The sequence below is a fragment of the Mobula birostris genome, chromosome 25 (assembly GCF_030028105.1).
Source record: "Mobula birostris isolate sMobBir1 chromosome 25, sMobBir1.hap1, whole genome shotgun sequence".
NCBI lineage: Eukaryota > Metazoa > Chordata > Chondrichthyes > Myliobatiformes > Myliobatidae > Mobula > Mobula birostris.
The window spans coordinates 57,918,496-57,943,241 of record NC_092394.1 but is presented as its reverse complement, the minus strand read 5'-3'; the positions used below and the strand labels follow the sequence as shown (position 1 = coordinate 57,943,241).

The 24,746-nt window shown below is 45.1% G+C and overlaps 1 protein-coding gene across 2 annotated transcripts in view; it reads left to right on the top strand.

The window, feature by feature from the left end:
* The window catches only part of smpd4 (sphingomyelin phosphodiesterase 4), an 84,511-nt gene that overhangs the window by 21,776 nt on the left and 37,989 nt on the right, over positions 1–24,746 (top strand). The window contains exons 7-10 of one of the 2 annotated variants that reach the window (XM_072243586.1): positions 2,977–3,128; positions 4,603–4,735; positions 11,710–11,781; positions 20,541–20,633. In XM_072243586.1, the coding sequence (XP_072099687.1) occupies positions 2,977–3,128; positions 4,603–4,735; positions 11,710–11,781; positions 20,541–20,633 (450 nt within the window). The remainder of the gene's footprint in view (positions 1–2,976; positions 3,129–4,602; positions 4,736–11,709; positions 11,782–20,540; positions 20,634–24,746) is intronic. The other variant, XM_072243587.1, reaches the window with a different exon arrangement.

The window sequence follows — 24,746 nt, the reverse complement described above, 5'->3', positions numbered from 1 at the left end:
CTGCACCGCCATTTATTATGATCATGGCTGATCATCCAACTCAGAACACCGCCCCAGCCTTCCCTCCATACCCCCTGACCCCCGTAGCCACAAGGGCCATATCTAACTCCCTCTTAAATATAGCCAATGAACTGGCCTCAACTGTTTCCTGTGGCAGAGAATTCCACAGATTCACCACTCTCTGTGTGAAGTTTTTCCTAATCTCGGTCCTAAAAGGCTTCCCCTCTATCCTCAAACTGTGACCCCTCGTTCTGGACTTCCCCAACATCGGGAACAATCTTCCTGCATCTAGCCTGTCCAATCCCTTCAGGATCTTATACGTTTCAATCAGATCCCCCCTCAATCTTCTAAATTCCAACGAGTACAAGCCCAGTTCATCCAGTCTTTCTTCATATGAAAGTCCTGCCGTCCCAGGAATCAATCTGGTGAACCTTCTCTGTACTCCCTCTATGGCAAGGATGTCTTTCCTCAGATTAGGGGACCAAGACTGCACACAATACTCCAGGTGTGGTCTCACCAAGGCCTTGTACAACTGCAGTAGTACCTCCTTGCTCCTGTACTCAAATCCTCTCGCTATAAATGCCAGCATACCATTCGCCTTTTTCACCGCCTGCTGTACCTGCATGCCCACTTTCAATGACTGGTGTATAATGACACCCAGGTCACGTTGCACCTCCCCTTTTCCTAATCGGCCACCATTCAGATAATAATCTGTTTTCCTATTTTTGCCACCAAAGTGGATAACTTCACATTTATCCACATTAAATTGCATCTGCCATGAATTTGCCCACTCACCCAACCTATTCAAGTCACCCTGCATCCTCTTAGCATCCTCCTCACAGCTAACACTGCCACCCAGCTTCATGTCATCCGCAAACTTGGAGATGCTGCATTTAATTCCCTCATCCAAGTCATTAATATATATTGTAAACAACTGGGGTCCCAGCACTGAGCCTTGCGGTACCCCACTAGTCACCGCCTGCCATTCTGAAAAGGTCCCGTTTATTCCCACTCTTTGCTTCCTGTCTGCTAACCAACTCTCCACCCACACCAATACCTTACCCCCAATACCGTGTGCTTTAAGTTTGCACACTAATCTCCTGTGTGGGACCTTGTCAAAAGCCTTCTGAAAATCCAAATATACCACATCCACTGGTTCTCCCCTATCCACTCTACTAGTTACATCCTCAAAAAATTCTATGAGATTCGTCAGACATGATTTTCCTTTCACAAATCCATGCTGACTTTGTCCGATCATTTCACCGCTTTCCAAATGTGCTGTTATCACATCCTTGATAACTGACTCCAGCAGTTTCCCCACCACCGACGTTAGGCTAACCGGTCTATAATTCCCCGGTTTCTCTCTCCCTCCTTTTTTAAAAAGTGGAGTTACATTAGCCACCCTCCAATCCTCAGGAACTAGTCCAGAATCTAACGAGTTTTGAAAAATTATCACTAATGCATCCACTATTTCTTGGGCTACTTCCTTAAGCACCCTGGGATGCAGACCATCCGGCCCTGGGGATTTATCTTTACCTAACACCACTTCCCTACTAACAAGTATTTCGCTCAGTTCCTCCATCTCACTGGACCCTCTGTCCCCTACTATTTCTGGAAGATTATTTATGTCCTCCTTAGTGAAGACAGAACCAAAGTAATTATTCAATTGGTCTGCCATGTCCTTGCTCCCCATAATCAATTCACCTGTTTCTGTCTGCAGGGGACCTACATTTGTCTTTACCAGTCTTTTCCTTTTTACATATCTATAAAAGCTTTTACAATCCGTTTTTATGTTGCCTGCCAGTTTTCTCTCATAATCTTTTTTCCCCTTCCTAATTAAGCCCTTTGTCCTCCTCTGCCGAACTCTGAATTTCTCCCAGTCCTCAGGTGAGCCACTTTCTCTGGCTAATTTGTATGCTGCTTCTTTGGAATTGATACTATCCCTAATTTCTCTTGTCAGCCACGGGTGCACTACCTTCCTTGATTTATTCTTTTGCCAAAATGGGATGAACATTTGTTGCAGTTCATCCATGCAACCTTTAAATGCTTGCCATTGCATATCCACCGTCAATCCTTTAAGTGTCATTTGCCAGTCTATCTTAGCTAATTCACGTCTCATACCTTCAAAGTTACCCCTCTTTAAGTTCAGAACCTTTGTTTCTGAATTAACTATGTCACTCTCCATCTTAATGAAGAATTCCACCATATTATGGTCACTCTTACCCAAGGGGCCTCTCACGACAAGATTGCTAATTAACCCTTCCTCATTGCTCAAAACCCAGTCCAGAATAGCCTGCTCTCTAGTCGGTTCCTCGACATGTTGGTTCAAAAAACCATCCCGCATACATTCACACTCTACTTCCACCTCCACAACGTTGTTTGGTTCATACCTACCTTGTTCATCTGTTGTTGAAAACTACGTCCATGCCTTTAATAATGCATGACTTGTATATTCTAATCCTCTGGCTGGCTGCTGACCTCCCACATGACCTTGAGCTTGTTTAGAACTGCCCATGTAATCCTTACCCAGTACCTCGTGTTTGGTTCCTAGTCTGACCTGGATCTTAAAAATTCTTACCTTCATTTTTGAATCCCTCCATGACCACATTCCTCACCTTGTTTTCAATCCTTGTACCCCTGACCCTTATCCTTGTGCAGCTTAAAATTCCTGGCTGTGCTGTTGGCAGTGCTGCCTTCAGCTACTATGGCCCTTAGCCCAGCAAGGTGCGATATAACTCCTCTGCCTCCTATCTCCTTGGAGACGCTGTAAAACCAGTCTCTGAGTTGTTGCACGGAGCCTTTAAATGTTTCACTGTGTATGTTTGCATTTAATTATTGTGGGATAAAAGGGAAATTTGTGCTTGAGACTCATCTCCTGGAAAATCTGGTGATGGAATGCCTAACAGGGATTAAGGGGCTGGAGTAGTCTTGTTCATTTTGTGCAGCTCCCTATAGTGTTGTCAACTCTCGTTACAGAATTGCCCCCCAGGACAGCTCTTCAGCACCTCAGACAGCGCCTATTTTGTGGTAGTTGATCAGTATCTGAAATACTTCCTCCCAATAGAAGGCAGTGTGCCACCATCGCCGTTTATGAATGCTTGTGGCACCGTCTCTCCTCCGGCGCCAAGGTAGCCGTGCTCCGTCCTCTGACTTCTGTTACTGCGTTGAAAACTATCTGCATGGCAAACTATTAGTTTGTTGTCTAGCACAGGGGTGGGTTTAAGATTAAGAATAAAATGTGTTCCCTTGTGTGGCACTGGTATTTGAGCTGATAGTTGGAGCAATGCAGCACCCTTCCTTCTGTTCAGTATGGGGATTGCATTGTGCTGATGAATGTGTACGTTTACTTTCAATTTTAAATGCTGATTTGGGGTGGTTACTGAGAAACTCACTAAATTAGCAACCACAAAGTGTCTTCAGGGTTGTTAAGGGTTTTGTCAGGGTTGTTACGGGCAGAGAAAAGGATGGAGTTTGTGAGAGCCTGAGAGGACTCTATTAACACAGCCAGAATGAAGTTTCGAAAAGGTTTACTGAGAGATTGGTAGGAAGCTGAGTTGTCAGTCACTTAGCACAGAAACAGGCCCATCAGTCCACACACTCCATACCATTTGCCTGCATTGTGTCCACATCCTTCTATGCCTTGCCTAAACAAGTGCCCCTAGTGATTATATCTGATTCCACCTCTGCCAGATTTCAACCACACATTCAACCAAAGTAGAATGTACTTTCTGCTCAGATCCCTTGCTCTCACCTTAAACCTGTCCTCTTGTTTTGTGAGAAAGACCCTGATTATATGCCCTATCGGTTTTGTTTCAGTATTTTACATCATATCTCTTAGGTCAGCGCTCCGTCTATTTATTCTGTCCCCGTAACTTAAGTCTCCCAGTCCAGGCAAGGTCCTGAAGGCACATTCTTTCCAGTGCAACCATATGCTTCCTATAGTGTGGCGACTGAAACTACACGTAGTACTCCAAGTGTAGTCTAACCAGTGTTCTGTAAAGTTGCAACTTAACATCCCAAATGTTATATTCTATTGCCCCCAGCCAATGAAGACGAGTGTTCCACATGCTGCCTTTATTCTCTGTATTCCTCCAAGACTCATTTGACTCTAGTTGCTGATGCCTGCCATTTGCTTCCCTTTCTCCTGATCAGTCTTGTAACATCCTTCGTCATCTGCAGAGACAGTCAGTAACTCGGGGACAAATTACTAAGTGAGTGTGGATTAGTATCTCTGTAATTAACGACCTGCTAGTTGGATTTAATGACTATGATCTATCAGAATCTGTGCAGGTAGTCAACAGGGATACTAAGTGAGGAATACACACACAATACTGAGGAACTCAGCAAGTTGGCCACCAGAGGAGAGCAAACAGTTGCAGTTTCGGGCTGATATCTCCACAGAAGCCGCCCAGCCTGGGGTCTTCCAGCATTTTGTGTGTTTTCAGCATTTGCAGTATCTCTTGTGTTTACTGAGTGAGGAAGCTAGTTAACATCGCTTCAATAGTTGGTTACACATGCTCAGTTGATGCATTGCATTTCAGTGCCTGAGATTTCTGATTTTATTCCTTTAATGGAATTTTTCTTGCACTTTGCATTCCGCAGAACTCAGAGTGTCCCATTCACCTCCTATGGTGGGCCCCACACCAGCCTACTGAAACGTTGTATATCCCACCAACCCTCGGTCACCACCGACCCAGCCGCACAAGAAATCTGGAGGTCAGAGACGTTGCTTCAGGTGAGGGTGCAGTGTGTTGGAGTTTCACTTTCTGGTCCCTCCCTTGGTTATTGCTGTTGCAGTAGCAGGGAGTCTGGTCCAAGACTGTTTCATCTGTAGGGTTTACTGTTGTCTGACTGGGCAGAGCTTCTGATCCCAGCCTGGTTCACTGTCACCAGGTGTTGTCACTACAATCCTCTTTGTGCTTTTGCCTTTGCTTCATTATTTCTACAGGATTCAGGTTGGTGCCTCGTAACGTAAGAACATAAGAAATAGGAGCAGGAGTCGGCCGTCTGGCCCATCGAGCCTGCCCCGCCATTCAATAAGATCATGACTGATCTGGCCATGAACTCATCTCCACCTACCGGTCTTTTCCCCAAGGACTTTTCCTTAATTCCCCTACTATGCAAAGATCTACCCAACCTTGTCTTAAATATATTTACTGAGGTTGTCTCCACTACTTCATTGGGCAGAGAATTCTACGGATTCACCACCCTCTGGGAAAAGGAGTTCCTCCTCATCTCTGTCCTAAATCTACTCCCCTGAATCTTGAGGTTATGTCCCCTAGTTCAAATCTCACCTACCAGTGGAAACAACTTTCCTGCCTCGATCTTATCTATCCCTTTCATAACTTTGTCTATAAGGTCTCCTGTCATTCTTCTGAATTCCAGTGAGAACAGTCCCAGGCGAGTCAATCTCTCCTTGAAGCCTAATGCCCTCATCTCTGGAATCAACCTGGTGAACCACCTCTGCACTGCCTCCAAAGCCAGTATATCTTTCCTCAAGTAAGGAGACCAGAACTGCACGCAGTACTCCAGGTGCAGTCTCACTGATACCCTGTACAGTTGCAACATACCTCCCTGCTTTTAATTTCAATCCCTCTAGCAATGAAGGCCAACAACCCATTTGCCTTCTTGATAGCCTGCTGCACTTGCAAACCAACTTTTGCGATTATATTCATCTGTTCCCCTCTATCCACTGTGCTCATTATATCCTCAAAGAACTCCAGAAGTCTGTCAAACAGGATCTGCCTTTGATGAATCCATGCTGCGTCTGCCTGATGGATCCATTTCTTTCCAGATGCCTCGCTATTTCATTAATGATAACTGCAAGCATTATCCCAAATAGAGATGTTAAACTAACTGGCCTATAGTTACCTGCCTTTTGTCTACATCCTTTTTTGAACAGTGGCTTGAGATTCGCCGTCTTCCAATCCGCCTGGACCTGCCCAGAATCCAGAGAATTTTAGTAAATTATCACCAAAGCCTCTACTATAACCGCTGCCATTTCTTTCAGTACCCTGGGATGTATTCCATCAAGACCAGGGGACTTGTCTATCTTCAGTCCCACAGGCTTGCTCAGCACTACCCCTTCAGTGATAGCTGTTGTATCGAGGTCCTCACCTCCCATCGCATCCATAACATCTCTCTTTGGCATGTTAGATGTGCCCTCCATTGTGAAGACCGACACAAAATAGTTATTCAAAGCCTCGGCCATTTCCTCATTACCCAGTATCAATTCCCCTTCTCATCCTCCAAGGGATCTACGTTCACTTTAGCCACCCTTTTCCGCTTCATATAATTATAAAAACTTTCACTATACGTTTTTATATTTTGTGCTAGTTTATTTTTATAATCTAGTTTCCCTTTCTTTATTGTTCACTTAGTGGTTCTTTGTTGCTTTTTTTCACCCCAGTCCTCCAGTTTCCCACTACTCTTGGCCACTTTGTACGTATGAGCTTTTAGTTTGATGCCTTCTTTTATTTCCTTAGTTATCCAAGGCTGGCTCTCCCCACCCTTACTGTCCTTGCTTTTAACTGGAATATACTTTTATTGAGCACCGTGAATAATCTCTTTGAAAGTCTTCCACTGTTCCTCAACCATCCCACCATATAGCCTGTATTCACAGTCTACAGCAGCCAAATCCTTCCTCATCCCATTACAGTCTCCATTACTTAGGCATAATACACTGGTCTTATACCCTCCATTTGTATGAAAAACTCGATCATACTGTGATCACTCTTTCCCTAACTACAAGATCACTAATTTTACCTGTCTCATTGCACAGGACCAGATCTAAGAGAGCACATTCCCTTGCAGGTTCAGTAACATGCTGGTCAAGAAAGCCATCACGGATGCTTTCTGTGAAGTCCTCAAGACTGCCTCCGCCAACTTGATTCACCCAATCTATGTGCAAGTTGAAAGTCCCCCATGATAACTGTTGTTCCATTCTTATGTGCCTCAGATAGTTCTCTGTTTATAGCCTGTGCCACTGTAATGTTATTATTCGGTGGCCGATAGACAACTCCCAGCAGTGATTTTTTTTTTTTTTCCCTTTACTATTCCTAATCTCTTCCCAGATGGATTCAACTTTCTGCTCCTTAGATCTTGTATCATCTCTTATTATCACCCTGATCTCATCCTTACACACTCAGCGATTCAGGAACAGTTTCTTCCCCTCTGCCATCTGATTCCTGAACGGACCAAAGCTTTGGACACAACCTCACTATTTAAATATACAGTATTTCTGTTTTTGCACATTTTTAAATAATTTATTCAATATATGTAATTGATTTTATTTATTATTATGTTTTATTTTATTTATTATTTTTTCTCTTTCTGCTAGGTGTATTGCATTAAACTACTGCTGCTAAGTTAACAAATTTCATGTCACATGCCAGTGATAATAAACCTGATTCTGATTCCTTCTGTATTACCTGATATACTTGGATATTTAAATCCTCTCCACCCTGCAACACATCTCTGTAATGGCCACGAAATCAAACCTCTTTGTACTAATTTGAGCCACCAGTTTGCCTGTTGGATAAGCTCAAGGGCTGAGGCCCCTCCAGCACTGTCTCATCCTGCACTCTCAAATTTCAGCATGTCCAGAAATGCTGGAAACACCCAGCACCTCAGGAGAGAAACGTTGAACACGAGTGCTCCTGCCGTGTTGCTTCCACACATTCTGTGTTTGATAACCTACTTTGATTCCCAAATCAGCAACGCCTAACTTTAAAATTCTGATCTTCACATTTAAATCTTCCTTCACAAATTTGTCTGTCTTTCTTGCTCCCACTTTCATCCTCTGGTCTCCCTTTGCCTCCCCAGCAAAGCCTGGGTTAAGCGGTTTTGGCTCTGTGCCAGAATCCCCTTGTTATCGCTTTTTTTTTCTTTTGTCAAGCTTTTAGCAGCATAGAAAACCTACAGCACAATACAGGCCCTTCGGCCCACAATGCTGTGTCCAACATGTACTTGCTTTAGGAATTACCTAGGATTACCCATAGCCCTTTTTTTTTAAGCTCCATGTACCTATCCAGGAGTCCCTTAAAAGACCCTATCGTATCCGCCTCCACCACCGTCGCCGGCAGCCCATTCCACACACTCACCACTTACCCCTGACATCCCCTCTGTACCTGCTTCCAAGCACCTTAAACCTGTGCCCTCTAGTGTTAGCCATTTCAGCTCTTGAGAAAAAGCCTCTGACTATCCGCAGGATTGATGGCTCTCATCATCTTATACACCTCTCTCAGGTCACCTCTCATCCTCTGTCGCTCCAAGGAGAAAAGGCCGAGTTCACTCAACCTATTCTCATAGGCACGCTCCCCAGTTTTCCATTCTGTTTACGTGGCTCTGCCAGTCTGCTCACCCTTTGTGAGGCTCACAGAGATCTTCTCTAATGCAAAGGAGTTGATTAAAACTAACTTTCTGATTCCAGTTATTAAAGAGTCCTTTTTCCAAATTGCTCATTGTAAAACCAGTTAGTACTGTGCCCTCAGCTAGCTTTCTCTCACTAATTATCAGCTGGGGCGAAGCTGTCTGAACCTTTCTGATGTTGTCACTTTCAGCCAGTTGCCTTTCTTGCTGAATCAGGACCAGGTCCAGGTGATTATGGGGGAAAGCCAACGTTGCACAGATATGTGGAATTCATCTATTTACTCATATTAACTAACTAATTCAACTAATTTTGACTTCATTTCTAACTGAGTCTTACTAGTTAGTTCTACTTTCCATGGAGCTCAGTACAGTAAAGTGTTTATCTCTCTGGAAAATTATTGTGCCTGATTCCTTCTACTTTCAGCCAGCACTTTCTTAATCGTAATAACTCGGTGAATATTTTGGTTTGCCTTTATCAATGGTTCCATTTAATGTCAGAGAATGCATACAGTATACACCCTGAAATTCTTGCTGTTTGCAGACATCCATGAAGAAGAAAACCCCAAAATATGAATGACAGAAACATTAGCACCCCAAAGCCCCCCCCGCTCCATGCAGCAAAGCATCAGCGAAACATCAGCCCTCCCCTCCCCCCACTCTTTCCAGCCAGAAGCATCAGTACCCACCACCCACCAAGCAAGCAATAGCAGTGTCCAAAAGACCTGCAGTCCGTAACCCAGCACTTTTGACATACCTCAGCCTCTCTTTCACCAACAAGGGTCAGAGAGATGTCTCCCTTTCCGCAGCGACCATTGGGAGACCGCCAGGTTGCTGTTTCAACGCTGATTTGAACTCACCCGACTTGAGAAACTGCAGATTCTTCCCCTCCCCCCTCCCCCAGTGAGAGGGAGAGTGATCACCGAGTGCAGAGGCCTCTGACAGTCTCGATGTTCTGATTTCCGCAACGTTCCAGTCAGCGACTGGCGAGGAATCGAGTTGTCCACAGGGGCATCCTGAGGCCACAGCCCTGAAGGTGCATGTCCTCCAGGCCCCTCCTGGATATCGAAAAGACTGGGCCGTTCAGTGATTGTTGGAAGCAGGAATCACTACCGTGTGAAACCACAGTTTGAGTGTAACTGTAGCTCCCGACTCCACCAGGAGCCCGACCACCTTGAAAAGGAAAAGGAGGCATTAACAAGAAGAATTTAAGCTGTTACGCAGATGAGCTCAAAGAAGTCTCCCTCTGCTGCCATCTTGGCTTTTCCCTTCATTAGTGTTGTCTTATTTCAACTGGTTGCCATGGACCTTTTGCTTTCATTAACAACCCTTCTACTGGAAATCATCTGACCTTGGTCTTAAAAAAAACCATTCATGACTTTGGACTTCTACATCAGATCAGACCTCCTAAATTTCTGTCTTAAGAGGTGTAATCCCAATTCTGAAGTCTCTGCATATCAGAATTAGAAAATCCCTCATTCAGTACTAATATTTTCAAAGTCCTCTTTTTCTTCTAAAATGTACTGCGCTCCTTTCAATCATAGTGTAGCCAGGTCCAGACAGTGATTTTAAAGAGCTTCCTTCCCTTTGAACACCTTACTACTATTTATAAAGCTAAACAGTGTCAATCCCTTTTTTTATACATACACCAACTTCAGCTTGTCCTGCCACCCTCAAATTATGGTGTATGTACATTCCTGTTCTCTTTAAAGTTGTGTCATTGTCTCTCTTACCTTTTGCCCATGTCCTCCTAAATCAGGGGTTCCTAATCATTTTTATGCTATTAAGCAAGGGCACCAGGTTGGGAACCAGTGTCCTAAATATTCCCTTTGCTCTGAGTTGCATGTCAACTGCAAACAAAGTTCATCTGAGTCGAGATAATTTTAATTGCTATTTTTACTAAAGGTGCTAACTTGGGATTTTTCTCTGGGCGTTGCCTACCAATCAGATAAATAACAGTTATAACCACTCTGATTTCCTCTCCAATTTTCCTTCTAGGTGTCCACATCCCCTCGAATCCTACATGCTTCTGTTTTCATAACAAGCCCATGATATGGAACTTCTGTAAATGATTTTTTAAAGTTCAAATGCACAGCATTTTCCTCACTCACCTTCATCAAACAACTCAGTCAAGTTGGGTAAATGTGTTGGTTTTCACACATGTCCCCCGATGTAAATTGATTTAGTCTCCAATTATTAAGAACCTGTAGTGAGGTTTAGGGCCCTTGATGAAGTACCCTGTTTGGCATGGTTAACCTTTCTGCTTTAAACCCTCCAAGATTTGACCTGAAATATTAACTGTTTCTCCTTGCACAGATGGTGCTTGACCTTTTCAGCAGTTTCTGGTGTGCTTTTTTTGAACTTCTAACCTATTGAATTTCTTTTTTTTTTGTCTCTTATTTCATCGGCAATATCCTAATCCTTGGTAAAGACAGATACAAAGTATTTATTTAGTGATTTGTCAATACTCATCACTACTCAATACTCAACAATGGTTTTCCTTTGACTACCAATTCAGTTCTTGTATATTTATAAAATATTTTATTTTTAGCTGGTAATCTATTCTCTGGCTCTCTTTCTCCCTCATTTCCTTTCAGTCCTCTTGGTGTTTTACTGAATTCTGAAGCCTCAAGTCTGTTTAGCTGTTTCATTTTAATATTTTATCATTGAAAGAGTTCTTGCTTTAAATGTGCTTTTCCCTCTTGTGGACATATCTAGGCAGTGCCCTAGTTAACTCCTGTTTGAAAGATCATTTTCCTACCAATCTTTGATTGCAATCCTTATCCATATTGTCTGTCCAGTTGTCCAGACTGAGGTTTGTGCAGACATGAAGTTGTTCTGTGCTCACTCTTATGTAGGATCCTTAAAATAGCTTTTGTTTTTAAATTAATGTATTAAAATGCATTCTAGCAGTCCAAAAGCCATGAATGTTAGCTTGGATGCCCTCGGTCTTTGAGAGTAAGTGAATTTCTACAGTTTTGACTGTACGGTGCAAGATTGTACTCTATCTTAAGAAAGCTAAATATGCATGTTGACAGTGGCAGTGAGGATGGCTGAAACATTGATATCAGGACAGCAAGGAAAGGAATTGTTGGTCACTGGTGAGCTCATATATCCTTGGGTTCAATTACGCTGGTCTTTCAAAATTAGGCCAGAAGTGTTTAATTTAATGAAAAAGTTCTCTTAATTTCAAAATATCAGGAATTGTAAAGTTGTGACAGACAAATGAATGCAGGCAAAAACCTGGATCTGCAAATGGGCTTGAGGGTGAGTTAGAATTCAAGAGGAATTACTTCCTCTTGTTTCTTCTTTACTAATTACTTCGTCGTTTTTTTAAAACAGATCTTTATTGAAATGTGGCTTCACCATTATTCTCTGGAATTGTATCAAAAGATGCAGTCTCCCCACATCAAGGTATGTATGTTCAGTTATTTGCTGTTTTGATAGGAAATATGTTGGGTTAGTGATTTATCTCTGCATTCTACTGGCTTCATGGAGCTCTGGTCTGGAGTTAAAATCAATTTACTAATCTGCAAACACTTGATTTTTGTTTCAATCTGCTCTTGTGTTGCTCTCCTGAAACACTTGTTTCTGGCTCTAAAGGGGTGTTCCATCGCAGAATGGGGAAATTCCTGTTTCATGTTGCTGTGTGTAGGATTTGAATGTACCGTAATAAGACCCACTGCCATCTGTGGATTTGTGCCGCTAACTGTCACATTTTCTGCCACTAAATGCTAAGACATCTTTACCTACACTGAAGGATCCTCTTGCCCAAAGAGAGTACATTTCTTCTTCAAGTCTTCCAGCACATGGAGTTAAATTCCCAAGTCTGATTCTCACCTGCTGTACGCTGGGAGGGAAGCTGTGTGCAGAAGACATGTTGCTGTCACACTGCCTGCTGCCACATTGTGGGACCAGGCTATCTTCTCAGCCTCCAGACAAAATGCTAGACAGGCAATAAGTAAGGAAAGAAATGGTGTGTCCTCTGTTCTGAGGAAAAAACAAAAAAATAAGCTGAGCCAATAATCACAGATGGATAATACAGACAGTTATCAAGTTAGCTGAGATTGAAGCAGTGTCTGGTTTCTCCACTGTAGAGGGACCCGCAGTGTGAATATAGAAAATAGCCCTCCCCTCCCCACATTAGGACTGTTTAAGTTACAGAAATTCACCCTCACAAAATTCACAAATTACTACCTTAAAATTTGGTCTCATGGAGTTTAGGTTCAAAAATACATTTTTTCCCAACTCATTTCTTGACTGATGGGCAGGTGGTAAGGGTTCATGTAGAAAATCAAGATCAATCCCTGGTAGCATTCCCTCGGGTAACATGGCAGCCTCTTGTAGTGAAGTGAACTGCTGCTACACCTGCAGAGACTGTTTGTTTGAGTCCCTGGATTTAGGAAAGAGAAGAGGTGAAAGATCATGTATTGCATCATCAGCCGTCGTGAGGGGAAGCACCTTAGGAGTGGGAGGTTTGGAGCTGCAAGGGGAATGGTCCTTTGAAAATGCCCCAGTCTGGTCGGGAGATCTTTGAAGATGGTGAATGGTCCATTGAATGTGACCAGGGGAACCCTCTCCTGCTCTGTTTGGGGGAGGGAGGGAGAGAAAAAGCAGAAGGGAATTGAGGGAGGTGTGGTCAGTGTCTTTGCTAATGGGTACCAGTGCCGCATTCAGGACAAAGACATGTCGGGTACTAGTGCAGAAACTCTGGAGGCGGAGGGACTGGGAGAATGAATAGTGTCCTTGCAGGAAGCAGGGTGGGATGAAGGTGGCTGTGGAGTTAGTGCTTTGAGAAAGTATTCAGCCCCAACCCTTTGTTCACATAAGTGAGTATTACAACTAGGGATTTTGATTAATTTAACTGAATTTTTATTTGTGAATCACATGCTCCTTTTTCACAGTAGAGCCCAAAAAACAGGGAAAATCGGGAAGTGTAGAAAAACTAAAAATTCAAAAGCTGATAATGTCAGTAGTTCAAAATGTTCATCCGCCTTTGCTGAACTACCTCTCACAGCTCTTACAGCCAGTAGTCTTTTTCGATAGGTCTCTATTGGCTTTGCACTGTGTGATGGAGCAAGATTTGCCCATTCCTCCCTGCAAAATTGCTCAAGCCGTGCCAGACTAGTTGGGGAGTGGCGGTGGACCTTCCTGAGCTCTTGCCAGCGATGTTTGATCAGGTTAAAGTCAGGACTGTGAGCCACTTAAGGTCATTGATTTTCTTCATTTGAAGCCAATCCGTGATTGCTCTGGTAGTGCGGATGTTGTTACCTGGCTGATGTGCAGTATTAGATTTACGCCACAAGTACCGCTTTAAAAAAGGCATATCCTTGCCTGTAAAGTCTTTGCAAAGCAACACCTGGAAGATACTGTAAAGATGTTGAAGAAGGTCTTTTGGTTGGACGAGACCAAAGTGGAACATTGAGGCCTCAACACTAATTCTATTACTGCGCATCATCCGTGCCGGAGGTAGGAGCATCAGTCAGCCGGGCCGTCCATGCCGGACGGACGAGCGTCATCCGGGCCATCCGTGCCGGAGGGACGAGCGTCATCCGGGCCGTCCGTGCCGGAGGGACGAGCATCATCCGGGCCGTCCGTGCCAGAGGGACGAGGGTCAGCCGGGCCGTCCGTGCTGACCAGGCCGTCCGTGCCGGAGGTATCCGGGCCGTCCGTGCCGGAGGGACGAGCGTCATCCGGACCGTCCGTGCCAGAGGGACGAGGGTCAGCCGGGCCGTCCGTGCCGGAGGGACGAGGGTCAGCCGGGCCGTCCGTGCCGGAGGGACGAGCGTCATCCGGGCCGTCCGTGCCAGAGGGACGAGGGTCAGCCGGGCCGTCCGTGCCAGAGGGACGAGGGTCAGCCGGGCCGTCCGTGCCGGAGGGACGAGCGTCATCCGGGCCGTCCGTGCCAGAGGGACGAGGGTCAGCCGGGCCGTCCGTGCCAGAGGGACGAGGGTCAGCCGGGCCGTCCGTGCCGGAGGTATCCGGGCCGTCCGTGCCGGAGGGACAAGCGTCACGCTATGGGAATGCTGTTCAGCAGCAGCTGGAAATCTGGTCAGGATTGGTGGGAAGCTGAATGTTGCTGAATACAGAGAAATGCTGGATGAAGACCTGCTAGCCTCTGCCAGAAAGCTTAAACTGGGAAGGAAGTTTGTTTTTCAGCAGAACAACGACCCACTGTCAGAGCAAATATGGACTGGCTTCAGATGACGAAAATTGATGTCCTTGAATGGCCCATTCAGAGTCCTGGGGCAGGGATGTAGGTATTAAGCACTTAACAAATGGTTGTCTATACTGGTCTTGATGGGGTTTCCACTGCTTCAAAATTATCTTACGAGCCAGAGGGTCCATGGTGCAAATGTACAGATGGATTTGGTTGGAGTTCCTTAATCTCAGAGGGTATGCTGGCCATACTTTAGAGCTCTGCTTCAGCTTTGCATGTCATGTTGATGCTTGGGTGCATGTGCTTTACTCCTCGACATTATTTTTATTTTTTTCTTTCTCCTCATCACCTTCATCGTCTCCGCTCTGATTGACTGCCTTATGCAATCGTGGCATTGCAAGCCAGGGCCACAGGTATTCCCTTTATTGGAGCAACTAACCAGTGTTAACCCGTTTGAAGATGAGGGTCACATCAGTATTCAGTAACCTGATGTTTAATTATGATAATGCTGTTGGAGTATGAAATTGGCACAGGCTGGACTCGGCCTCTCTTCCAAAGTGTACTTGTTTCTTCAGACCTTTGCCGCCTCTGCTGGTGAGCTGGCAGTGATGGCAGTTTGGGCTTCTGCACTGAGTATTACCCATTGGTCTGCTGAGGAATATGTGCACACTCACTCATGGACTTTGAGATTATTGCAGGATCATAAAACTGATTATCCTTCAGTACTCAAAAGGGTTAACAATGTAGCCTATTATAGAGTGTTGTCGTTCAATTTAATTAATATTATTAAGAATCTTGCACTGTGGGAGGAGGTTTACTGTGTATATAGAGACTGTATGGTGACTCATTCATAGTAAATTCTCCTCGTACACAGTTCAAGATTTGTGAGGCAGGTTTTGCAATTGTTTGAAGTTTTTTAGTTCAATGGGACACTATCAAAGTTCCTCAAACCTACGGCTGTGAAAGCAGAGTAGTTTGTGGAATAGAAAGTCAATTACAGTACATGTAATTGGCAGCACAGTGACTACATGCTGTGTGCTGTCTCACTGGGAGTGGGAAGAGTTTAACCCTTTAACTGCCATCAGCTTTCAGTGCCACAAGCCATGACCAAGCTCCTGAATCTGGAACTCTGGAGGCTACAGTGCAGTGTTTCTCAGGATAGACTGCTGGAAATTTCATTCTAGGGTATCCTTGGCCATAGCAGGCATTCCCAGGTTCGGTACAAAGTAAACTTTGCATCACGACAGGTACAGCGGGTACATTGTCCGGTTAGTGTTCTTCTGAGCTGCCCTCAGATGCTTGCTCTAGTCCAATATTATTAATTTCTCTCCTCTGTCCTCCAATGACATTGGTGTTTGTGTCCTCTGGGCTGCCAAGTTCTTTCATTCATCCATTTCCACATTCCCGCCCCCACCCCCCCCAACTCCCCCAACCTTCTTACTCTGGCCTCATCTTTTTTTCTCCAGTCTTGATGAAGGGTTTTGTGCGAGATACCTTTCATTATCTTTGTCCGTTGGGAAAACACAAGCTGGGCGTGATCAACCTTGGGCGAGGGTGTCTGATGTTGAAAGACCTGAAACACCCCATGATCCCAACTTACATCACTGGTGTGTCCCAGTGCTCATCGGGTTTATAAAGGCAGGTTGTGTTGACCACCTTAATAAAAGGTTTGGGCCAGGTCAAAGTTGCAGGGTCAAATGGCACTAAATCCCCAGTAATAAGATCAAGAAACACGAGGGATAATTTTCCCACTGCCCACAAAATTTCACGCTAACCTAACCACCCGTCTTTCCTTCCGTGTTGAGCCAGACCAGGCGACACTCTTCAGATATTTAAAATGTATCACTAGACACTGGAACACTACAGCACAGTACAGGCTCTTCGGCCCTCGATGTTGTGCCGACCCATATATTCCTTTAAAAAAAGTACTAAACCCACACTACCCCGTAACACTCTATTTTTCTTTCATCCATGTGCCTGTCCAAGAGCCTCTTAAATACCCCTAATGTTTTAACCTCCACCACCATCTCTGGCAAGTCATTCCAGGCACCCACAACCCCCTGTGTTTTTAAAAAAACAAACTTGCCCTGATGTCTCCCCTTAACTTTGTACATATGCCCTTTGGTGTTTGCTATTCGTGCCCTGGGAAACAGGTACTAGCTATCCACCCTATCATAATCTTGTAGACCTCTATCAATTCCCCCCTCATCCTTCTACGCTCCAAAGAGAAAGGTTCCAGCTCTGCTAACCTTGCTTCAGGAGACTTGTTTTCCAATCCAGGCAACACCTTGGTAATTCTCCTCTGCACCCTCTCCATAGCCTCCACATCCTTCCTATAATGAGGTGACCAGAACTGAACACAATAATCTGTGGTCTTACCAGAGATTTGTAGAGTTGCAACATGACCTCTCTACCCTTGAACTCAATCCCCCTATTAATGAAGCCTAGCAACCCACAGGCCTTCTTAACTATCCTATCAACCTGCGCAGCAACCTTGAGGGATGTATGGCTTTGAACCCCAAGGTCCCTCTGTTCATCCACACTCTTTAGTAACGGACTATTAACCCTGTACTCAGCTTCTGGTTTGTCCTTCCAAAATGCATCACCTCACACTTATCCAGACTGAACTCCATCTGCCACTTTTCTGCCCAACTCTGCTTCCTGTCTATATCCTCTTGTAACCTTCGACAACCAACAGCTCCATTCACAACTCCTCCAATCTTCGTGTCATCCGCGAACTCACTCACCCATCCTTCCGTCTCTTCATCCAGGTCATTTATAAAAATCACAAAGAGCAGGGGTCCCAGGACAGATCCTTGCGGCACTCCACTAGTCACCTACCTCCAGGCAGAATACTTTCCTTCCACTACTACCCTCTGCTTTCTTCCTGTAAGCCAATGTTTTATCCAAACAGCCAAGGTTCCACTGATCCCATGCCTCCTGACTTTCTGGATGAGTCTCTCGTGGGGGACCTTGTCAAATGCCTTGCTAAAATCCATGTAGACCACATCTACCGCCCCACCTTCATCAATTTATTTTGTTACCTCTTCAAAAAACTCAATTAGGCTCGTGAGGCACGACCTTCCCTTCACAAAGCCATGTTGACTATCCTCGAGTAGACTGTACTTCTCCAAGTGCTCGTAGGTTCTATTCTTAAGAATCCTTTCCAATAGTTTGCAGACCACCGACGTAAGGCTTGCCGGTCTGTAGTTCCCAGGATTCTCCCTATTACCTTTTTTAAACAAGGGAACTACATTTCCCATTTTCCAATCCTCTGGCGCTTCCCCTGCAGCCAAAGAGGATTCAAAGATCATAGCTACTGCTCCAGCGATCTCTTCTCTCACTTCCCACAGCAACCTGGGGTATATCACGTCCGGCCCTGGGGACTTATCAATCTTGACGTTTCTAAGAAGAACCAACAGTTCTTCTTCCTTAATCTCCACATTGTCCAGCACACAGGCCTGTTCTATTTCGACCTCAGCCTGATCAAGGTCCTTTTCACTTGCGAATACTGAAACGAAGTATTCATTTAGGACCTCCCCAACCTCCTCCGCCTCCAGGGACACGTTGCCTTCTTTATCCTCTAGTGGCCCCACCTTCATTCTTGTCATCCTTCTGTTTTTCACATACGCATAGAACGCCTTGGGGTTCTCCTTAATCCTACATGCCAAGGCCTTCTCATGCCCCCTTCGAGCTCTCCCTGCTTCTTTTATCTAACATATGCTTCCTTCTTCCTCCTGACGAGTTGCCTCATGTGTTTCGTCAGCCACTGTTCCCTTTTCCTACCATTTTTTCCTTGTCTCAGTGGGACAAACCTATCCTGAACCCAGCACAAGTGGTCTCTGAAGTTTCTCTACATTACTTCTGTGCTTTCACCCTTGAACATCTGTTTCCAATTTACTCTCGCTGGTTCCTGCCTCATCCCTTCATAGTTAGTGCTTCCCCAGTTAAGCACATTCCTACTTTTGTCTGTTTTTACCCTTTTCCATAGCTATGCTGAAGCTAAGGGAGTTGTGGTCTCACCGAAATGCTCCCCCACCAAGAGGTCTGCCACCTGACCATGTTCATTACCCAGAACTAGATCCAGTACGGCGTCTCCTCTGGTCAGCCGTCCACATACTGTGTCAGGAATCCTTCTTGAACACACCTGACAAATTCAGCTCCATCTATCCCCCCTGCAGTCAGGAGGTGCCAGTCAATATGAGGGAAGTTGAAATCACCCATAACTACAACCCTGTATTTCCTGCACCATTCTAAAATCTGCCTGCTTATCTGCTCCTCGGTGTCCTGGGGACTATTTGGGGGCCTATAGACTACTCCCAGCACAGTGATTGATCCCTTCCTATCTCTGACTTCCACCCACACCCACTCAGTGGACACTCCCTCTGCAGCGTCCTCCCTTTCTATAGCCGTGATACTATCCCTGACCAGTAATGCTACTCTACCCCCTCCCCTTTTTCTACCTCCCATCCGTATAGGCATCTGTTAGTCTCGTGAGACCATGGATTTGCACCTTGGAAGGTTCCAGGGCACAGGCCTGGGCAAGGTTGTATGGAAGACCGACCATTGCCAATGCTGCAAGTCTCCCCTCTCCGCGCCACCGATGTTGTCCAAGGGAAGGGCACTAGGGCCGTTACAGCTTGGCACCGGTGTCGTCGCAGAGCAATGTTAAGTGCCTTGCTCAAGGACACAACACGCTGCCTCAGCTGAGGTTCAAACTAGCGACCTTCAGATCACTAGACCGACGCCTTAACCACTTGGCCTCGCGCCAACACCATCCTGTTCCTTTTAAAACACCTAAACCCCGGTACCTACATCAGCCAATCCTGCCCTTCCTCCAGCCAAGTTTCAGTAACGACCACAACATCGTAGTTCCACGTACTGATCCATGCTCTAAATTCATCCCCTTTATTCCTATTTCGTAGTGTTGAAATAGTCACATTTCAACCCCTCTAACTGGCTACATTTATGTTTTGTCCCCTGCCTGTCCTTCCTCACTAATTCAGAACACAGAGCACCGTGCCCTTGTCCTTCTACCCTAATCTCTGCACTCACATTCTGATTCCCACTCCCCTGCCAAACGAGTTTAAACCCTCCCCAGCAGCTCTAGCAAACCTGCCCGCCAGGATATAGGTCCCTTTCCAGTTCAGGTGCAGCCCGTCCTTTTTGTACAGGTCAGACCTTCCCCAGAAGAGATCCCAATGATCCAGAAATCTGAACCCCTGCCCCCTGCGCCAACTCTTCAGCCACACATTCATCTGCCATAACTTCCTGTTCCTCCCCTCTCTGTCTCGTGGCACAGGCAGCAATCCCGAGATTACCACCCTTGAGGTCCTGCTTTTTAACTTCTTTCCTAACTCCCTATATTCCTTCTTCAGGACCTCATCCCTACTCCTATCTATGTCATTGGTCCCCACGTGGACCACGACATCTGGCTGCTCACCCCCTCTCCTGAGAATACCGAGAACTTGATATGAGTGTATCCTGGAGTGTATCAGGATTTTGGGTTTATCGGCGAGCTAAAGCTGTTTCTGTCTGAGCACTAATACTTACTGAACTGTTCTGCAGTCATGCCTGACCACGTGAGTTATTTACAGGTGGCCTTAGTTTACAAGGGATGCCCCAATTCTGGTCAGTACATCAACTGGGCATCTGAGACCAAAATGGATTCGGCACAGCAGTCAAAGGACACTTTAACCTTCATTCTAGGTGTAGTCTAGTGTTTCACTTGATGTAGTAATGAAAGAGTTTGCCCCCCTCTCTCAGTACCACAAGTATTTGATACAGAGCTTGGTGATTACTATCAGTACCTAACCTCAGGGCTCGTAGACGTGGCTTCACTGAACTTAGATGCTATTTGGTAGTGCAAGGGTTAAATCTGATTAGCTGTATATTGAAAGTGTTTACTGTCTGTTTAAAACTGGATTTGCTGTCTTTATGATTTTTTTCTGTATTTCTCTCTGAATTAATGCTTTCTTCCTGTGTTGTCTTGTTCTCGGATGTTAACCCCCAGTTGGAAGTGCTACAGTACCGCCTGGGTATCTGCAGTACTCAGTACCACACTGCGTCACCACTGCCTGGCCACAGCACCTTCCACACCTACCAAGTACTGTTTTACCTTCATTTATGCTGTCTCGCTTTGCTCTTGTCAGCCACATGGTAAAACACAGATGACTGGTAACTCTAATGTTAATCAGTGACAGTCTGAGAAAGCTGGTCGCCAAGTGCCTGTGTATCTTCTGTGAAGTGAGAACAGGTCAGAGGACTGGATTATGAGGGTTTTGCATAGCTGGAGCCTTTGCCTTTTGCAGCCAGTTTGAGAGTGGTAGAGCACTACAAGCAGAGCCTTTGGGCCGTGCTGACCTGCTCTTCTGCCTGCTGCTGACTATGTTACGCACCTGCAGGACTCTGGTGTTGCAAACATTCAGCTCCAGCAACCCACTTTCTGTTCTGACCTGGGCTGCTGGTGTCAGTTTGCACACTCGGATGGGTTTTATCACTTTCCTTCCACACCCCAAAGATGCATTTGGAGATTAATTGGCCCAGGAAATGTGGATATGTAGTTAATGGGCGTGTCAGAGAGAATGGATTACTGGGCATATAAGCATTGCGATGTAGCTGGCATGTACTAAGTGAGTCAGACGTCCTCAAATGTCATTAATTTGCGGTATGAATTGTAGAATCATAGAAAACTACAACACAGAAACAGGTCCTTTGGCCCATCAACACCATATTTGACTGTCATACCTAGTCCTATTGACTTGCACTCCGTACCCCTCCTAGCTGTGTGCTTACCCAAACTTATTTTAAATGTTGAAATCAAACCCACATGCACCACTTCAGCTGGCAGCTTGTTCCACACTCCTCATCTTCTGAGCGAAGTTCCCCGTCATGTTCCCCTTAAACATTGTACCTTTCACCCTTAACCCGCGACCTCCAGTTATGGTCTCACCCAACCCCAGTGGAGAACGCCTGCTTGCATTTGCACAATCCATACCTCTCATAATTTTGTATACCTCCACCAAATCTCCCCTCATTCTGCTGTGCTCCAGGGAATAAAGTCTTAACCTGTTCAACGTTTCCCTGTTACTCAGGTCCTCCAGTCCTGGTGACTTTCTTGTAAATTTTCTCTGCACACTATGAATCTTATTAATATCTTTCCTGTAGGCAGGTGACCCAAACTGTACACAACACTCCTTATTAGGCCTCACTAATATCTTCTACAACTTCAACATAACATCCCAACTCTTGTACTCAGTACATTGATTTATGATGCCAATATGCCAAAAGTGCTCTTCACAACCCTATCCACCTGTGACACCATTTTCAAGCTATTATGGATCTGTATTCCCAAATCCTTCTGTTCTACCACATCCTCAGTGCCCAGTCATTCACTGTGTAACTAATACCCTGGTAGGTCCTCATAAAGTGCAACATAACATATTGATAGAAACATAGAAAATCTACAGTACAATACAGGCCCTTTGGCGCACAAAGCTCTGCCAAACTCTTACCTTAGAACTACCTAGGCTTACCCATAGCCCTCTATTTTTCTAAGCTCCATGTACCTGTCCAGGAGTCTCTTAAAAGACCCTATTGTATCCGCCCCCACCATCGTCGCTGGCAGCCCTTTCCACGCACTCACCACTCTCTGCGTTTTTAAAAAAAAAAAACAGCTACCCCTGACCTATCCTCTGTACCTACTTCCAAGCACCTTAAAACTATGCCCTCTCACACTAGCCATTTCAGCCCTGGGGAAAAAGCCTCTGACTATCCACACGATCAATGCCTCTCATCACTTTTTTCACCTCTATCAGGTCACCTCTCATCCTCCGTCACTCCAAGGAGAAATAGGTTCACTCAACCTATTCTCATAAGGCACACTCCCCAATTGAGGCAACGCTTGTAAATCTCCTCTGCACCCTTTCTATGGTTTCCACATCCTTCCTTTAGTGAGGTGACCAGAACTGAGCAGAGTACTCCAAGTGGGGTCTGACCAGGGTCCTATATAGCTGTAACATTACCTTAAACTCGATCCCACGATTGATGAAGGCCAATGCACTGTATGCCTTCTTAACCACAGAGTCAACCTGTGCAGCAGCTTTGAGTGTCCTATGGACTCGGACCCCAAGATCCCTCTGATCCTCCACATTGCCAAGAGTCTTGCCATTAACACTATATTCTGCCATCATATTTGACCTACCAAAATGAACCACCTCAGAAAGAATTGGGTTAAGCTTCATCTGCCACTTCTCAGCCCAATTTTGCATCCTGTCCATGTCCCGGTGTAACCTCTGACAGCCCTCCACACTATCCACAACACCTCCAACCTTTGTGTCATCAGCAAATTTACTAACCCATCCCTGCACTTCCTCATCCAGGTCATTTATAAAAATCACAAAGAGACGGGGTCCCAGAACGGATCCCTGAGGCACACCACTGGTGACTGACCTCCATGCAGAATATGACCCATCTACTGTTTTGCCTCACTTCTATAGACTCTGTGTCTGTCACCCAAGTAAATACAGATGCAAATATTCAATTTGGGATCTCCCCCAGTTTTGTTCGGCTCTGTATAGATGATCATACCGACCAGTTTTATCCTTTTGCTCTCAATGTATCTGTAGAAGCCCTTGGGATTTTCCTTCACCTTGTCTGCTAGAACAACCTTATGCTTTCCTGATTTTCCCCCTTAAGTTCTCTCTTGCATTTCTTGTACTCCCCAAGTATCTCATTTGTTCCTTGCTGCGTACACCTACGTGCACCTCCTTTGGATTTGGAAATGCAGCCTGGAGCAAGTCCTTTTAGCCCAATGATCACACAGCTCATTTAATGCTAGCTTAATCACAGGACAATGTACAGTGACCAATTAACCAGCATGTTTTCCGACAGGGAGCAAACTAGTATCTGGAACAATCCCACATGCACATATGCTCCTGATAGACACCGCCAGAACTGAACTCTGAATTCTAGAATGCCCCCAAGCTGTAATAGCATGACCTTAACTGGCATCCTTAACCAGGCCCCAGAAACAGGTCAACCATGGGAATCCTGACCACAAACTGTATAGATGATCATACCGGTCTCTTGATGTCCCAGCAGAGAATTGGACAATCGGCCAAAGGCTCGGCGGCGTACCTGGCTACAGCCAGATTTGAAAAGTCTCACCAAATATTATTGAGTGCAGGACAATCACTGTCTCTCGATCAATGCCACTGCACAAATCAGTTCCAGGCCTTTAAGTCATTTACAAAACTTTAATTGGGTGGGAAACAGTGCGATGTCCTGAGGTTTTAAAATACTTCTGTTAAATGTATCAGCTTTTCTATTGTGTGGAGTCTGGAACCTGTATTAAGAAAGGATATGGATATAGAGATGAAGTGACTCCAGAAAGTAGCAAGGTACAGTTTAACAAACAGTGATCAATCCATCTTGTATTAACACAGGCCTGCACAACAATAGGATATAGAATAATTTGAGGATGATTTGGCTGCTGCTATGGAGATGATTCAGTGAGATGCAAGGTATAGGGAGCAGCAGTTGACACATCTCAGTCAGCCCCAAGGATTCCTTTGTTTCCATCTATTCGGCAGTAAGATTTTGAGATTTACCAACCACTGTTTCACATCAATCTTTGATAATGTTTGGGCTTTAAATTGCCTGTGTATTGGGTTAACCTGTTTACCATGTGGCTCTGTGGTGTTTGGCATTCTGCTGTAACAAGTGTGTGTTTCAGCCCGGTATCTGTCTTGGAAGGTTCTGATCACAGGCTGTATCGAGGAATAACCTGGAAAATTTGAAAATCCTGTATTTTTAATTTAGCTGCTCCTGTTTGTTCCCCCTCAGTCCCTGAGGATGAAATCTATGTTTGCCTAGTTGTGTACAAAACATGGTTCATCTTCTGGAGCTCTGAAAGGGAAAAAGCTGTCTGCGGTAGTTCCATCGGCAATCTCTAAACTCCTCTGCATTTAGTGGGGACGCGACATTCTGCTCAGAGTCAATGCCAATGTGATTTTATTCATTGTCCATCCAAGACTCATCCCGGGCTTCCTGTTTTCATGTTTCATGTCTTGTGATTTTTGTTTTATTTTCAATTATTTCAGAGGTGAATTGACATTTGTGAGAATGTTTTTTTTTGTGGCTTTACTGCAGAAGGGTAATGACTGCATCCGTCCTGTGCCAGGTAACATTCATTACAACGAAGGGTGGTCCTGTTTGG